General features: G+C 31.0%; 1 protein-coding gene and 1 long non-coding RNA gene across 2 annotated transcripts in view; one reads left to right on the top strand and one right to left on the bottom strand.

Moving 5' to 3' along the window:
• Positions 1-11,409, bottom strand: part of Tat (Tyrosine aminotransferase) — a 41,246-nt gene extending 29,837 nt beyond the window's left edge. The window contains exons 1-3 of the mRNA XM_031971621.2: positions 11,030-11,409; positions 2,196-2,300; positions 879-946 (exon numbers count right to left, since the gene is read on the bottom strand). Coding sequence (XP_031827481.1) covers positions 879-946; positions 2,196-2,300; positions 11,030-11,171 — 315 coding nt within the window. The 5' untranslated portion in view covers positions 11,172-11,409. The remainder of the gene's footprint in view (positions 1-878; positions 947-2,195; positions 2,301-11,029) is intronic.
• Positions 11,281-13,539, top strand: LOC143174515 (uncharacterized). Its single transcript, XR_012998568.1, has 3 exons — positions 11,281-11,384; positions 11,505-11,657; positions 13,036-13,539. It is a non-coding gene; the product is annotated as an uncharacterized LOC143174515 (long non-coding RNA).
• Positions 13,540-18,687: the final 5,148 nt, after the last annotated feature.

Below are 18,687 nucleotides of genomic sequence, written 5' to 3'. Positions count from 1 at the left end.
GATTTTGAGCTTTCGACCCATGTTTACTGAGTTCTTTTTACTCATTTTAGTGGGTTGTACACGTCCTATCATTTGTACGTAACAATTTCCAAACATCCTGTATACATATTACTAATGAGACACAATTTCTTTGTATTGAGATATGGTTATACTGGAATTACATTTCTTTCTTTATGCTATCTAAAGTATTTTTTAAATTATTATCTCATTCGCAAACAATTAGATAGGATTGCATATTTCCAAAAATATTCGACATAAGTTCAAATTCATACTTGCTTTGAACAGCCGACTGAAGTGATGTAATGATAAGAACTATTTAATTTTACCCTGTATGACATATATTTAAGTTATAAATATTATTTTAATAAAATGAATGATGTATATTAATAGTAGTAAGATCATGGATATATAAAGATTGTCTTACTACTGACTATAATACTAATATGAAATGCATGTAAACATTTAAATCGTACTATATTTTTATGAAGCCTGTGAATGAAACTTCCTACCATAATAGAAGCTGTGTGAGTTCACTGGGATACTTTACACACTTCTACATAATGTATTAAAGTTCAAATGCCGCAGCAGCCTTTTATCGAAGCCAACGTTTTACTATATTTTAGAATTGCAGAAGTTGGAAACACACGTAATTAACAGCGAGAAATTCTCTTAAAATTGCAACTGTAATTGTGCATTGATTAGTCGTTAATATTGAGCTGTTTTTATTTTAAGTCGATGGAATTTTTTAAAATTGCAAGACTGAATTTTAATTTTACAAATGTCTGCAATTTTATGTAATTAAACGTATAGTATCAGACATTCATTAAAAAATATTAGATTATTGTATAGCTACTTATATACTGCAACTTTTAACTCACCTCAGATTTCACGTTTAGAAATTCGGTGGAACTGTATTCTGCCACAGCTTCCTTCGCGCTCTGATAACCTACAATTTAAAGAGATTAAACAAAGCTATAGAATAATTAAAAATCCACTTATTTCTGATTTATTTTTATCTCATACTTATTATTAAACTACGAATATTTATGCAAATGTATGTGTGTAGAAAATTGGTAAATCAATGGGTCATAAATAGAAAATGTTGTAAATAGATAGTTTTGCATATTTTGCATAATACATATTCCTTTACATATCGTACATATTTTCTATATGTTTCACATATATTTATAGCGTGATATAGAATAATTTCTAACAGACCTAATGGATATAATTATAAGCTCATTTAATTTCTTGGTGTTTTTGTAATTTGTATTTGAGATTCGTCTTTTTTTTAAAGATGCACTAAAATACATAAAAAATGATGTACTAAAATTATTTTTTGCGTTACTTATGTGATTGATAAATTATTAAGATTATTTTATAAAACACTGTTTATCGCGCGCGCGGTTGGACACAACTACAAGTTCAATTGGAAGAAATCGCTTTTTTTATATCAAATTGCAGCTATAAAAATGTTTAATATTGCGGAGCTGTATCATTACGATTTATTATTTGAAAAATTCTAATGTTTATGCCGAAAACTGAGTTTTTTCTTCAATTTACCACAATTTCTTTGCGCGTTTTATTTATTGCTACTTTTAATAGACTGAATATTCCATATATGGTAACATTTTTCTAAATACGAGTTATAAGAACTCTCCACATATTTTCTATTAAAAATTTTAGATCCTGCAAATTATTGACCTCAAACCACTTTTATGTTTTTCAATTTCGATGAATCGCAATATTATCTTGTTAGTATTTTGTTTTTTTAGATTATATTAATATATGATATAAAGAAGCAAACGTGATTTTAACACTTGTTGATAATTAATGCCATTTATTTTGGAGAAAACAAATGTTATAAGGAGATTTTCGGTGATATTAAATGCTTGTCTCAGCATTACAGTTCCAGCATCAAAATTTCACCAGTAAAAGGATATGTTTTAACTTTTTGAAACCATCGATTGCTGTTGGTACGATTAGAAAAAAAAGATATTTTATTCCTTATTTTCATTGCCGAGAAGGATACGCATCTAAACTTTGCCTTTTTCATATATAACATTGTTTTCTGTCAAAAGATTACAGAAAAGCAAACACTATTGCAGCATTAAAGTTATCAGAACATTCAAGAATGAAATTTAAAATTCATTAAATCAGGTTTTATTCATTATTCAAATACAAATTAATAATACCTGTACTGGGAGCGTATCCATTATATAATCCAGAAAGAAGGCTATCTTGAACAGCTTCTGTCACTTCCTTTGGTGGTTTCAAGTTGCCAAATATTGTGGGATCGCCTGTGAGATAAAACTTGGTGTAAGAAACTTATTAATTATATAAGTAAGATGATTAAATAACAATTATTAACACTGTTCGAAAATCACTTTAATCATGACTAATATTTGTTGTATGTTGTATCTATTGAAGTACTTGAACTACTTTTATTGAAGGAGCATTATGTAAACAAATCCCTTAAAAATATATACAAATAATATTACATGGTGTAAATTCTATTTTTCTTAGAATGTTATTTCCATAAATAATATTACAACCATGTATATTTACTACAGTACCATTTTAATGCTTATTTGTCATAAAAATTCAGTAAACTTTTTTTATTATATTATACAAGAAATTAAATAAACGGTTGCAATATTATAGCATAAATTCCAGGAAGAATCTCCATCTATAGGTTTTATCCTGAAAGAAACCCAGTTTGTTTAACAGAAAATAATAACAGTTTATTAAAATAACGTGATTTTGAAATATTACGTTGTTAGGGACATGATTTTGAACAACTGTTCAAGTCAGAATACATCCAAGGATTGACATTCGTGGATTAAGAACTTAACACTCCAGAAATTATATACTAATACTAATCATACATCATATATATAATCTTTCTTATTTTCTTGAATCAAAAGACAAACAATTCGATTATAAAGAAAAAATCATAACTAATTATCTATGTAAATCGAATTTTAATCTCGCGACATGGGTTCGTTTCTAAATAAGACATTATAGGGAACTGGCTTCGAACTAATTATACTGGAACAGGTCGCGATAAGCGTGAAACACGAAATTATCCAGTATCACGAAATTCCTCGCGAATCCCAGGAACTCAGTAACGGGTAAGTTTCATCTGTATCTGTTTCAAGCATTTCTTTTACTACTTCCAATTACCCTATCAGAGTAATTCCGACACGATTAATAATAGCCGAACACAGAACAGGCAATGGAATATGTTGATTCATGTTTTACATATCTTTAAATAATGTTATTGCTTTCAAAGATAAAAGCAATACCTGCAAATTCTTATACATCTTTGTATTTGACCGAGCGAACTGAATGTTGACAATGCAAACTATTTGTGTACTGAACATAAAAAATGTATTTGATAATATTGGCAACGACAAAACGAAACAACTTCCTAAACCTAAAAAAAATTTATATTTATTTATTTACATACTCATTTACTCGTTTACTCATTTACTCATTTACTCATTTACTCATTTACTCATTTACTCATTTACTCATTTACTCATTTACTCATTTACTCATTTACTCATTTATTTATTTACTTATTTACTTATTATACTTCGTTATAATTGTGTTCAGAAAGTGAAAGGTACACAAAGTTTCATGCGTATGCGTGTATTGTGTAAATAATATAAAAAGTAGAGGAAGCATATTTTCTTCTGTACTTTATATTAGATTGGATTTTAACCCTTTCATTGTAGCGCTCTACACAAAAGACTACCAGCGTTGTAAGATTCTTAAAAATTGATTTATGTTGATAGAAGGAAAAAACAGCATTTAGAAAATATTTAAGAAAGTAAAAATTTGTTCAAAAATGGTTCTAAATAATATTCCCTTACCACCCTTGTTATAAAATATTTTGTATTTTTCTGTTTTATCAACTGATATGCAAAATAAATGCAAAAAAGTATTTTAAATATATTAAACGTGGTGAATAATGTAGTGTTTAAATCATTTTGTACGGTGCGTGCTTCTTGCACGTTCATTGTTGCACTCTGGGCAATGCGTTATCGGTTATATATGAGTATGTGTGCTAACCTATCGTATTTATAGTATTATTCCATTTCTTATTTATGATGACATTATGTCGTAAAATTTGTAAACTTTATTATTAGACCATGAACACAAGAATGTATTATATAATTTTCAATAGAAGTGAATGTTTGTAGACTGTAATATACATTTACATATTGTTTTACCATTGTAAAATGGCATTTAGTCAGCATGGCGTGTATTCACTACAAAAATCGTAGCGTTTCAAAAATATTGGAAAAATAAATGCTTTTTACTTTAGGTACATTGCAATGATGCGGGTTTTACACGCATTGTACATCGATGTGTAAAATAACAAACGCTTACGGAATTTAAACAAACAAGTTCGATTTATATAACAGCCTCATTTTTTAAGCCTGAAAATAACATTCAATTTTTATTACAAAAATTGTTTTTATATCAACTATAGTTTTAAAGATGTAGGTATAGGAAAATATGATAAAAGTTATTTCCATTTATAGGATTATCTCTCTCTGAAGACCCAACATTGGACAAACAGAAATTCTCTCATACTTGGTTTGAGATAAAAGAATTTCGAATAAAATCTACAAAGTTTCAAAACCTTGGAACTTCCGAGTCACCGTCAAAGTTCCCTTGTTGGTAAAGTGGTAATAAATATATTTAACTTATTGCATTTGCCACATCGCACACATTCATATTGCATTTATTTTTAGTAGTTCAAAATATTTCCACTATTTTTAATTTTACGAAAAAGGTTTTTAAAATAATATTTATATAATTAGGAGGAATAGATTGTATAGCCTTGAGTACTTTGTAGTCAAGGTTATGATTCGGGAGATTTTAAAATTATTGTTACTTTTCTAAATAATATCACTTATTTTTATTTATTTCATATTATAGTCCGGATCAAAATTAATTTAATAATGCAGAAAACACAACTTGTTACTTAATTTTTCTTCTATATTGCATTTTTGACATGTTTCGGCTTTGACTTTAAAGTAAAAGCTTAGGAATATAAAATTGTCTCTTGTTAGACGCGTGTATTCGCGAATCGTAGTAACCTCATAAATATTTCGAAGCGGACCGAAGAGCATTTTAACAACTGCAGCAAAAATCCATTTTAGTCGCATTTCGTTATTCAAATGGTTAATTTTAAAAGCATACAAATTTAATTCGAATGAAAAACAATTAATAAATGACAGTTGTGAAGCTTTCAGGAATACATGATTGATAGTTTGCAAACGAAAAGGAATGAAAAGAAACGAAAGAGAAGGCGACTAAATACAAAAAACTAAAGAAACAAAATGCTGCTAAGCAAATAAAAAAGATAACAGGATTAAACTTGTTATACGAAAATCCCTTCGTAAGTTTTGTATCTTGACGTTTGTGGTATGTTAATCCGTATTGAGTTAGTAAATCGAGACAAATTCTGGTATTTGTCAAAAACTTGTAATCATAATTTGTGTCCAGGGATGTTCCTACGATTTAGAGACAAATTTTAATTATGGGTTCAGATAATATAATTAGCTTATTATGTAAGAAATAGTTAAATGGTTAACTTGTCAAAACTGTGGTCTGAACAGACCATTTTTAATCTGCACTCTAGTCTCTTAGTAGCTAATGGGTCTAAATATATTACTCGTATGATGTGATACGTTTATAGATAAAACGGCGAAATATAGCTGAAAGTCTTCGTATATCAAAGAAAGTTTTTAGATCCAATTGCATATTTACGCAAAATTTAAAGATTGATTTTAATAATCTATCATACTAATTCATCAAGAACCCAAAACACCGATTGTATAATTACTATGGTAAAAACACTTGTCATTTGTGTAATGGTTAATAAACATGATTTTTTTAAACATTAAAATACAAATTATGAAAACATTATTTGCATCATTATCTTTTATTTTCTCATTTTTTAAAGTTAAACATTGTAGAAAAAGAGCACAGTAGACAATTTTTATCCGAATTTAACACTTTTCTACGTCAAAATGTATATACATTTTTAATACTCGCCTGATGTGCATGGGAAAACAACATTTTAAAGTATAAATGTTACGAGCGGGACACAGTTGACCGAAGTTTTCCTGTGCATGCAACCGAGTAGGCTAAAAATATCGACCGGAACTGCTACAAAGTGCATGAAGAAATCAAATATGCTCTTAAACAAATGAGTAAGGCAATGCAGAGAGCTAAAAACTGCTCATGTTCTTTTAGAATGTGGACTAACATGGAAAAAAGTGAGGTCGAAAGTGAAATGGTTCGTGAATTTAATTATCCACCGTTCTATCAGACAAGACTCAAATTAAAAAAACATAACAGATTCATAAAAACTCAATTTTCGAAACGCAATAAGGAAACTATTATTCTCTGAAAGACACATTGTGAAGAAATCTTATGGTCACAGAAAAATATTAATGAAAATCAGGATAACTTTACCTCAATAAAATATAATATATTTAATATATAAATAAAAATTGTATTTGTTTGGGAATTACTAGTAATTGTGCGTAGTTAATTTTACTGAACAGATGTTTTCAATAGACCTCAAAAAATCTTGCGAGAACAAAAGAATTAAACATTCAACTTGACGCTAAATTATATTATCACGATTATAAGATTATGAATTAGAATAACTCTCAGAATATGTTTGCCTCTATACAAGATGACAACATTGCAAACATAATACTCAAATCTTTATATTTCGTTCTACATTTAAAAAAAGTTAACAATACGTTCCTTAATATTTCTTTGCTTTTAACCCTTTCTCTGGAGCTTCCACCACCTAAATAATGATAATTATATTGTTAGGAGATTGACAAGGAATGCTAGAAAGTGTACAGTTTATTTGAAGGTAGAGCCATGGTTCAAAACAATGACTAAAACTAAATTAAAAATATATACCGTAATGCGCGCTTAAAGTCCACAATTTTCATTTCAGGGGTCCCAACAGTGGAATTTAACCGAGTAGAAAAAAGAGGATGAAGGGAATTGACTGGAGCATAGCCTAACAAAGCAAGAAAATCGATATAGTGAGCGGAAGCGGGATAGACACAGTCCGTCGCAAATCGAGGATCGAGACGCGGGACTTCAAAGCGATGCTGCACGCGTCAAATATGAACATGTAATGAAGAAAGTTTCAGTTGCAGTTATTTTAACCTTACTTCCTCAAACATAGTGCCAGTAAATTTCTCTAATTGTTCTGATTAAAATGAGTCCAAATACGGTGGAAATCGAACTAGTTTTACCGACTTAATGTAATTAACGAAATTAAAAGTTGATTTTCTCCAAATAGATAAAACTACACCGATTTACATCGTGTTTGGACTCATTTTAATGAGAAGAATCTCGATATTCCATCGGTACCACGATTGAGAAGGTAAGGTTGAAATTATTGTAATTGAATTTTCTTCGTTGCATGTTTATATTTGATGTGTACAGCGTCATTTCGTTGCTTCGTTAATTGAATTATTAACTAAGAATCACATAAGAATAAGCAACACATAATAATGTAAGCTAATTAATGTTTTAATGTTTAAATGTATCCCTGAATTTAACAACTGATTATTATTTGATGCCAGTGATAAATATAACAGTGATTGATGTCCCGTTTATGTTCTTTAATGCGTGAATATTTTGTTTATATTTATATCTAACATATAATATACAATTATATATTGTAAGATCTATACTGTACTAAAATTGTCCCAAATAGGATAGGTGGTAGGAGAACATTCAGTAGGACAGCAGTATATAAACGAAGTGAGGAATGCGAGCGAGAGCATTCGAAATTAGTGAATTGAAGAGAAGCGAGCGTGCGTGTAGAAGTGGAAAAGAGAGTGAGAGAGTCGGCGAGCGTGTCGATAAGAGTAGTACGGTTTTGTGTTATACGTACATACTCTAATAGATAAATAAAACTGTTGAAAAGTCCTTTTTATTTTACATAAACCTTACAATATATATTATATGTGCACGCACACACACATATGTACATGTAAGGCTAATGTCAGCTGCACGTTAACTTTCGAAACTTATATTTTGAAAGTGGTCTGTGTGAAAAAAATAAACTTTAGTACATTAAAAGCGTGTGAATATCAGCTATAAGAATGTATCATAAAAGATATGGGGTTTTAGTTTAGTTTAAAAATATTAACGTAACCTTCACTTAAAAAGGATGAAAGTGAAATATGCGCTACTCGCAATTATATAACTTTTGTCTAAAGCATTTTTTCATAGTGTGCGTATGTTTCCAGAGATTTGAGCGTTCCGAGTTAAAACAAACGCACTGTATTAGCCAAAAACTTGTTCACAACATCAATTTCTACAGCAGATGTCAATTTTATGAAAATCAACGATGACGTGCACAGAACAGGTATTATTCCCGCTGTGTTGTAATTATAAAACCTCTGTAATTATTAATGCTAATTTTTTGTCGTTTTTTATGTGAAAATTTATTTATTTAAATAATTATCATCCCTCCTAATTAATTCATGTGACAAACATTTTCTTGTAGTTATGTTACGCAAAATATGATATTAAGAGGATATTCAAATAAAGCTTTTCTTAGAAACGGAGCGTTATATGAAAATATTTTATTTGCTTTAATCAACTTATTTTTTACTGTAAAATAGTCCTCCAGTCGGATTTACTACGATTTAGGAAGTATTCTGCATATCATGGAACGTGGCATTAATGGTGGCATAACTTAAAAAATGTGCCTATATTTTAACGGAGAGGATTTTTAAAACGCACATTCATAGAAATACTGAATACAAGTCGTCTTAATTATTATTATTAATATTATTATCATTGTTGTTATTACTGTTATTATTATTGTTATTATTATTGTTATATTAATTATTCTACATAATGAACCATACCATTATAAATATACCGTTGTACACAATAAAAATAAAACATAATAATATCCTTGTATTGGATAAAAGCTACTTTGAAATTCTTCAAGTTGTGTCACTATTAATAATAATTTTTATTGTTAATCTTCAATATTCTAAACACTCTCGACGTAGTCCTTGAAGAAATCGTACTCATCTTTATCACATAAAGAATGTAAAAAGTTAAAATACAATACTTCGTGACAGACTATGCAGCCATCCAAGCTACGCCAATAGCTAGATATTAACTGTATTAAAATATAGTTATGCAAGAGCTGAAGCTCATATTTCGTTATACATATCGAGTGATTCTACTCGTGTACTTTTCATTACCAAGCAGCATGGCTTTTAAAATTGGAAAACCAATTGATAATTTATTTTGAAACTACAGTGCACATATATACATCTAAAATATAGTAATAAATTAAATAAAAGTATTACTGAACAGTAATATCTATTAAATCATTTTAAAGCAGCCGTAAGAAACGACTTATCGTCTACCGTTGAGAGGAAACAATAATTGACAGACGCTAAATTCGATCGGTGGTGATCTTTGTCAAGAAATGAATGTTACAAATTAATAGGTAGAAGTTGTAGGAAGGTTATAATCAACAGTGGAAATTCAAAGACTTATTAATACGAATATTTTGTAAAGTAAAGATTAGGTTACCTGATTTTCCTAGAATGCTTATGATAGTAGTTATATGTAGATAAAAATTTTATCCTAAATATTTTTACTAAATGGACTATAATAATTAAATATAGTAATTATTTACAACACTGATTCCTCGATTATTTGAATGACCTTGAAATATGTTGTCAAGGTCATCATTCTGAACAACTTTTCTTCATATAGATTACCGCCATTCGGCCTTAGTTTTTCAGACATTGTCAAAAATATGCCCGGGAATAGGGAGTTTTCGTACTTATTTACAAAAGGAGTAACGCTCGTATGACTTTCATATTGACAAACATTGTTAGGATCATTGTTCTGTACATCCGGGACTTTGAACTTTTTAGCAGTGAGTATTGAATTAAAAGTTAAAATAATACTTACATGATATTTAGGAGTTACTAGATTCTTGATAGATCAACTCGATATTTGTTCAATAATGTTTTATTAATATTTAATCTCCAGGTTACAGAATATTCTGTTTTCTGCGGTATATGCGGTATCTGAAGGTAACAGAATATTTTATGTTCAAGTGGTCGTCTTTAAAAATGAATTCTTGTGATTTTTTGTCCATATCCTTACATATATATGAATTTTCCAATGAAAAGTAAGCAAAAGTACAAAAGAATCATTTAAATTGTTCAATATAAGTCGAAGACACTATAAATATCTTAACGAAACGATCAAGTTTTTCGAAACATGAAAAGCTGTCCGCGGTTACACAAAAGAAGCTCGCGCAATCCACTGGAAAATTAAGTGTTAATATGAACAATGCATTTAAAAAACTACCGAGCATTTAAATTGATTTACTTATAGCTTCTTATAAGAATTAGAAGAGTACATTATTTAAACTTTGAAAATCTTCTTACCATTGTATCTGTACAAATGCACAAATTTATTTTACAATTCCTTGCAAAAACATTTTATTTTAAGATTATTGGAATTAAACAAACTTTTTATTTTACGATTATTCGAATTATAAAAAGGTTTGAAATGGGTCATCTTGACCTATCCGGTAGTTTCAGTGTTAACACTGGTTAGACACAGGCTGATGTGGATAAAGTCTTCCACAATAGTGAACGGTGTATCGAAACATTGTTGATACAATACCCACTTGTTCTTTCTTGAATATAGTAACTCTTACATGTCGTATATTACACAGCATTACACGTTCAACAGTGAATCATTTGCTAATCGTAACTGCATATATATACAAAGGATCTTCAAACTCGGTTTTTTCGAAGACTAAAACTCACACGAAAAAATGTTGTTCTATACTTTCTCTTATCTCGTTAATGAGGAATTATGTCAAGCCCGCTTGTACGAGTTATTTTGCCGGATCCCGTATCATGCGAGCAAAGCTTCCAAAAGAAAAACGTAAAGAAATAACAAATCTCACCGATAGACAATGAGATCATGGGTTTTGTAGAATTCGGTTCAACCACGATGTTCTCTACAATGGACCGTATGGGATTGTGCGTCCTTCTGCCGATATCCGATGCTTGCACGTTCCATTGTTCGCGTAAGGTTGGAGTGGACATCTCGGGACCAGAACTGTTAAACTTCTTTGAAATATTTCTACTCTTGACTCTGAACACAATTGGAAATATATCACTCCGATTTTAGTCCAAATCTTTGCTGAGTTGGGCTATGTTATTATTAATGTTATCGCCGTGTCAAAAAAAGATCGAAAGATCAAAAGACGACGGTTCTGGCGCAAATGGTACTCCATCACTGAGACTAGATCGATTCAGGTACGTCAATAATCGAAATGTTCCACTGGATGTTGGGGGACGAATGAACCGGTCGGATTGGTCGACTAGATTCCACACCTTCTTTCATAATTAATTTGAACGGATTCCCTGCTTACGTAGACAAACAGCCTCGAGATATTTCCTCTGTCGCTGTCTTGCTGATAGAGCAACGGAAACAATTGTATACCGAGTGTTTCATGGGACTGTATCTTCAAAACGTTCACTGCGACACGGAACATACAATTATCAGTTAAAAGTTTGGAATAAAGTCTTGTAAGTACACAGTGAACTTTTCGTGGAAAAATTATATTTTGCTAAACTTGTTTACAAAGGTAGGCGTTAAATAGAAATTTTCATTCTTTAATTTACATTTTAGTACTTTGGAAGTATTGCAATATTTATATTAACTTCTAATGATTTGTTTTATTCGATATTTCTGTACAATTATGTATAGTAAATATATAAAATTTTCAACCCACTCGTTTATACATGTATAGATCAAACGAAATGTACAGTACGTAAACGAAATGTATATTCCCATAAAATATTCCAAATGGTACAAGAATATAACATTTATTTCCGCGTAATGATATTTTTATAACTTCTTGGCGAAAATTACAAAAATAGTAACCAAAAACTGAATAGTTTATGTATATTTTTAATGTTCATAGACGGAAAACATACATTTCCTTAGCTTAGAACATACAGTAGAATTATTAGTACATACAATTCATATCATTACTAAACATGCTAGTAAATAAAATGTCTACAGTAGAATTTAGTTGTAAGAATAAATTTAACATCAAGATAAAATTAAGAATATATGGTGTCATATTTATACAGTGACACACATACTATTTTTGTGTAAAATAAGAAATTGTTAGGTTCTTATAAATCAAGGATTTTACAATTTTATTTGTACAATTGTTTTACTATTTATTAAATTATTCTATGTTTTCTGCTGCACATCAGTTTCAATTTAAAGTCGTACTTTAAGTCGTATTTATCTAAAAAGAGAAAATCGAGGATAATTTTAATCAATGTAAAAGTAATAATCTTGCGAACTAAAATCATTCTAATATCGTCGATAAAATTATAAACATTAATGCATTAATGCAAACGGTATGCAGCCGAAGATATAGAAAGATTTTGTAGGTAATATAGGTAATAGTATAAAAATTACATTATTACTCTAAAACATAAGCGAACACGTGTAAAAAATAATAAACCCCTGATTTAGTGTAACTTGGTAATTTTTTATTCTACAAATTGTTTAAAATAAAATTGACTACCTGCGAGTGTGTTCACTTCTGATCCGGGTGTAAAAAATTGAATATAACAACAACAGTTAGTAGAAATTTTATTACAGCAATTCCAGTTAACCGATTTAGTTTCTATTAAATTCAGGGACACTGTATATAATTCTAATTATAGTCGCTGTTTCGAGAATCACAATTTTAAAAGAGGGAAACAGTCATGAGAATCTTATAGTGAACGGTCAACGATTAATTTGAATAAAAAAAAGTCTCCCAACATCACAAGTTGCTAATGAAATCAGTTTGCAAATTTTTGCTTATGTAATCAATATTTTCAACGCAATAAGAAACAGCGTCATGGAAAATGATTTAGAAAATAATGTTGCATGCTCCAGGAAAATACGCAACAAATGTAAACTATTGCGAAAATAGTATTCGATTGGAGGATCGAGGACGGTTGAACCGGTCAGATTGGTCGACCAAGCTCCACACCTTCTTTCATCGTTTATTCAGATGAATTCTCAGCTTACGTCGATCAGCTACTACGATCATTTTCACCTAACGTGATCGTGCTGCCGCGGTCGAATAAACAGTGGACTGGCCTTGTTACATTTGTTTTTGAAATATCAGAACTAGCAATATTTATGAAACATTCTTTTCTAAGTGCTCGCGCACGTGTCGTTCCTTAGTTCTTCATTTGACATACAAACAGTTCGAAATAATCAGATTGTGGATGCTTATAAATATATATACATTTATATATTTTCGACCATGTTACCATAATGCATTTTTACGCAAAATGAAGAGAAGATTCGACTTATCCAAAGAAATAGATAGGTTCCAATTTTAAAAAGTAGTGTAACTGCTAAATGCATGTGCACTACTGCACGCATAAAAAATCTGTGGCCGTGAATATATGTTGAGTGTTATACCATTCATTCCTGTCCTGTAACATTTTTTTCTGACTTCAAACGAAAAAAAAAGATATGGCTTGTCATAGTTGCGTGAATCGCCCTGTATACACAGAATGTATCTAGATTCTAGATAATAACAGAAACAGGCTATAACTTTGTTACTGGAGATGTTAAAAAAGATTGAGAAGGGAAGCTACGCTATTTGATAGGTCTATCATACTGCTTGTATAGTTTACTTCATAAATGCAGTTGCAAAATGAAATTGCACTTTTTTCTTAAATGAAACTCTTCCTTTTCACATTAATTGTTTCTTTGTGTCATGTTACATAAAGAATGTTTAAGGTACTATCATTGAAAGCTCAAGATCCTTCGAGATATTTTACTTTGAATGTTCAGTGTTGTGCGAATACTTATCATATTGGAGTCATTATCTTGTTATCTCGTGTATCAACAAGGTGCTTTCAGAAAATATTCAAAATAAAATATCTCGAGAATTTTTGAGTTTTCAATGCTGGTAGCTCTTGAAAATTACTGTTTTGAAAAAAGAGATTTTTATTTAAGAAAAAAGTGCAATTGCATTTTGCAACAGAATTTATAAAAAATGTGTAACAGTATGATAGAGCTGTTAAATGGCGTAAAAATTTCCTTTATGATATTTTTTTACCTTCAACAGGAACAGCATTGTTAGCCTGTCCAAGTTACTAGATAAAATCTATTTTTGATATAAAATTTCTTATACAATATAAATTACGTGGATACTAATTATTTCCTACTAACATCTTCTTTTTTATTTTTGATAACACTTTACTGGAAATTGCAGAGTAGATGTCTTAATTGTGAACACTGCTTCAATTTTAGTTACTATATCTATTGTGCAATGAATGCCCACATGTAATAACTACAAAAATAAACAAACATAATTGTTCATTTATTCAATCTATAGTAGAAATTATAGAATTATTCGAATAAAAAAATAGTATATGATAATATAATTACACAACATAATTCTTTTATTATCGTTATAAGAGATTGGTTACTATGAAAACCAAAGAGAATGTTAAAGGAATGAAATTGGAAAAGTAGCAGGAACAAAAGTAATAAAATTGTATAAATGAAAGCAGCATAGCGAATTAAATTCGCACGCAAGCAGATGAAATTAGAAAGGAAAGTAAAGCGAGAAATGAAAGGAATAAAATATTATAAATCTATTAGACCAAACATTTTCTATACAGACAAATTATTAATTACGTAAAGCTAGATGAGTTTCAAAACGAAGATAATAAACGTTATTATATAATAACGTCTTTTAAACGTTATAATTTTCTTATTTTCTGTATTTTGTTCCTTACTTTCTATTAACTTGTATTAACTCTTTCATTACCAGGGAAAATTTGCATACATATTCGAGAAATTGCAGACAATTCTAAACAAAGATGCATGATTATAAACAAAAATTTATATTTTGGTCAATTTTGATATAAAGTTCATAAAACATTTACACAGTACTAAAAACATCTTAGACTTCCTTTATTACTTATAAAATAAAGAAGAAACTCTATAGATATAATAAAAAAAATGAAATATAAATAAATATTTTCTCAAAAACTTGAAAGTGAAATTTGTTTGTAAATGAACGTAATTTATTGTCTGTAAAAATGAATCCTTTCAATTACTTTTTTAATTCAGTATTGTTATAAGTAAATATATGTAATTGAAATAAGTTTTTACATACAGTTGTGCTCTTACAGAGACACAGCTCCTGGCCTTTCTTGCACATTGAATAGATAAGACGGAATTTTTTTATATATTACATACACGTATTACGATATTTAAAATAAAATATAAGTGTACATATAAATCTACGTGTATTAGATATTGACCGTTCTTTCGTAAAGCAAAATTAACTTTTTAATGAGTTACAGCATTTAAAATTTCGAGCAACGACATATCGCTCTTAGCCCTTTTCGCAAGTGCATGAAGGAGATTGATATCATATATCACTCTTCGCAACTCAAAGGGTTAATACTTTAAATAAAACTGTCTTAGAACATAATAATGAAAACAAAATATAACTAAGAAATAATTGGAATTATATTAAGGAAATAGAATACACGTAAGGAAACAGTTCGAAAAGGTTTACGGAACGGGTCAATTTGATGCATATTGAATTTTATAAGCATCGGTAAATGTTTACGTCGATTTTGAATAAATGTTTACGTTGTAAAAAAATGTACACGAATATATATCCTAATTGTCTACTTTCAAACCTCTAATTTCCAACATCTAAATGAACGAACATTAATTTTTCTAAGAACAATACAATATACTATACAATAGATGTGTCAAAATCTAGTGTTAAGTTTACTTATCGTAACATTAGATAATGAAAAGAATATATTTATTGGAGTTACAGATGGAAGAAATTTATTGTTATTGTGTTATACTTCTTACATTTGGTATATCAATTGGCATCACGTATAAAATAATGATGTTGCAATGTACAATTATTATTGTAAGCGCTCTAGCTTTTGTAGAAAATACAAACTGCGATATTTTGGGAACTATGTGCATCGAATATAAAAGACACAAGAATAAAAGACAGAAGAAAATGATCAAAAATTTTCCGAATTTTTACAATGTATTTACACAACCTTGCTACATTCATATCATACAAATAAATATAGGTATTGGTTATTTTATGAATTGCGTACTTTTAGTAAAACATCTTCCAAACTGTGAAAAGTTTTTATTATAGTTAATAAAACAATCATAAAATATTCTTATTCTCTTTTTCAAAAGACATACACTTATATATATATATATATATACGTACATATATCCTCTCTTCATTAACGCGGAGTACCCGTTCTACGTGTAGTAGTTTTGCTCGAATGAAAATCGCGTAAATAGGGCCTGTCAGTACAAAAGAAAACAAAATATTGGAAAGAAAAGCTGGTATAAGTTTTAGAAATACATATTCATTTCATACAGCTTAACATAAAAATAATAGTAATAACATTTCGGAAAATGAAAGTCAATTTGATTTGGTGTCGCTAAATTCAGATCGCATAAATTGACATTATGTATAAACAATGCCGCGTAAATAGTGTAGAAATAAGTCCAGGACTAGTCCTCAAATTGTAGGGACTTTCACTAGGAGAGATCAATTAATCGCAGAATATTCACAATTTATCAACAATAACAATAACAGTTTATTAAAAACAAAATGACTACGACAATAGAAATAAAACAATGGACTGCTCACTCGCTAACTTGCACGAAAAATCCCTCTAAACGCTCACTCTAATCTCCAACGCTAAACTCCTTTGCCACCGAACATCCACGCACTTATATCTTGCACCTCCAATCACTCTTTCTTTCTTTTCATACGCAATTCTTTTCCCTCGCACTCTGACCCTTGCATTCTGTTAAGGTTTCGTACGGATCGATAGACCCTCGCGAAAATCGGTGTTACACTCTTCGTTCTTCATACTTCACTATTTATTAAAGTTATGCCCGTAACATCGGTTAGGTCGCCGTAAAACAAGTGCAGTGCGTTATTGACGTGAACCCAGCCGGCCTGTGGCTCAAAAGTGAAGAAGGGCAAGGAGTTTACGTCGCACGTTTCACCTCAGCTCGCGGTTCGGCTAGTAACAAAGACAAGTCGAAACTAATTCCGCCATTACTATCGGGCCGACCGCCGCGAGTGGACGTCTCCCCTTGCCCCTCTTCACTTTTAAGTCACAGGTCGGCTGGGATCATGTCAGTAACGCACTGTACACATTATTCGCCTTTCACGTTAGTGCCATTGGTCCGTGGCTTAAAAGTGCAGAGGGGCAAGGGAACTTTTCCACTCACGACGCTCTGGCCTCGGCGCGCGCCAATAATGTCTATGCGTCGAAAGCCGAGCGTCGTGAGTAGAAGAGTCCCCTCGCCCCTGAGCACTTTAAAGCCACTGGCTAATGATACTAACGTGGGAGAAGAATAGTATCTCCGTGAATAGGGTCACTCGCACATGATCTCGAAGCAGCGGGACTTCTCGCCGTTGCCAAATCTCATAGTTTTTTCCGTAAAGGACTTACCAGCGACTTGCACCCACTCTTCCCACCAACCACGATCATTGCTGAAAGGAGCGAAATTCACTTTCCTTCGAAGTGTAAGAATTCCGGTGAGTATAGTCTCTATAGCATAGTCACACTACAACGGTTTTTATAGCGTAGTCCAGGGATACCCAGCAAATGGCCTCCACGGGCCAAATCTATGTGTTAGTGTGTGTAGTAATGAGTGCATGACTACTTACACGCGGCCAAGTGCTGCTAACCAAGTCATTTCTCCCACTCCGTGGCTAGCTATCCGTGGCTTTACACCCACCTCTGAGTGCGGTCACATCGACACGGATTTTGACCCATGAGAAGGCCCACTGAGCAACCTTGCCCTAGTCTCATTAGCACCAGTCTCTCGAGTTCAGTCGTAGAGCGAGTTTACCGGAACTTAGTTTAATTCTCCAATAGTGGAGGGTGGTCCTTCTAGCAAACCTTAGTCGGCACACTAGTGCAATTTTTAACAAAGTTCGCCGGATTCAAATTGAGAATTCATGACGAACATTAACCCATCCATAGCCGAAACTCATGCAGTCACGTACTATTGGGAGATCACTTGATGGCGATGCTGAGGAATGCGGGCCTCATTGTTTAGTTTTCATCTTTTCTCGTCTCGTTTTCGTACTTGCTGCGTTTTCACGATTTATTCTCACGGTCCAGTCCCTCAGTCTCAAATACTCTTCTTTTGCGCCTCTTCGGCCACTCAAGATTTCCCAAACGCAGTCACCCCAATTTCCAAACATACCGGCGCTACGGCGCATAGTGGTACCTTTCAACGAAAAGCTGGCCTAAGATATAAACCGTCAAAGTTGAAATTTCAAGCCTCTTAATATCTCGAAAATTAGAGTCCCTTTAATGTGCCAGGGAAAATTTCTCTTAACAAATTTTTTATTTAAAGCACTCGATTATTAAAATAGACGATGCAAGCATATATTAGACATAAAAATAAAGTGAAATATTCTTGAATTTACCTTTGTAACTCCTTTCTCAACGTGCCATAGTCACATTTTAATAAACGGGAAGGAAAACGAAG

This window comes from Nomia melanderi, chromosome 5 (assembly GCF_051020985.1).
Source record: "Nomia melanderi isolate GNS246 chromosome 5, iyNomMela1, whole genome shotgun sequence".
Classification (NCBI taxonomy): Eukaryota; Metazoa; Arthropoda; class Insecta; order Hymenoptera; family Halictidae; genus Nomia; species Nomia melanderi.
Note: the sequence above shows the minus strand (reverse complement) of the source record. Positions and strands in the feature narration are given on the sequence as shown.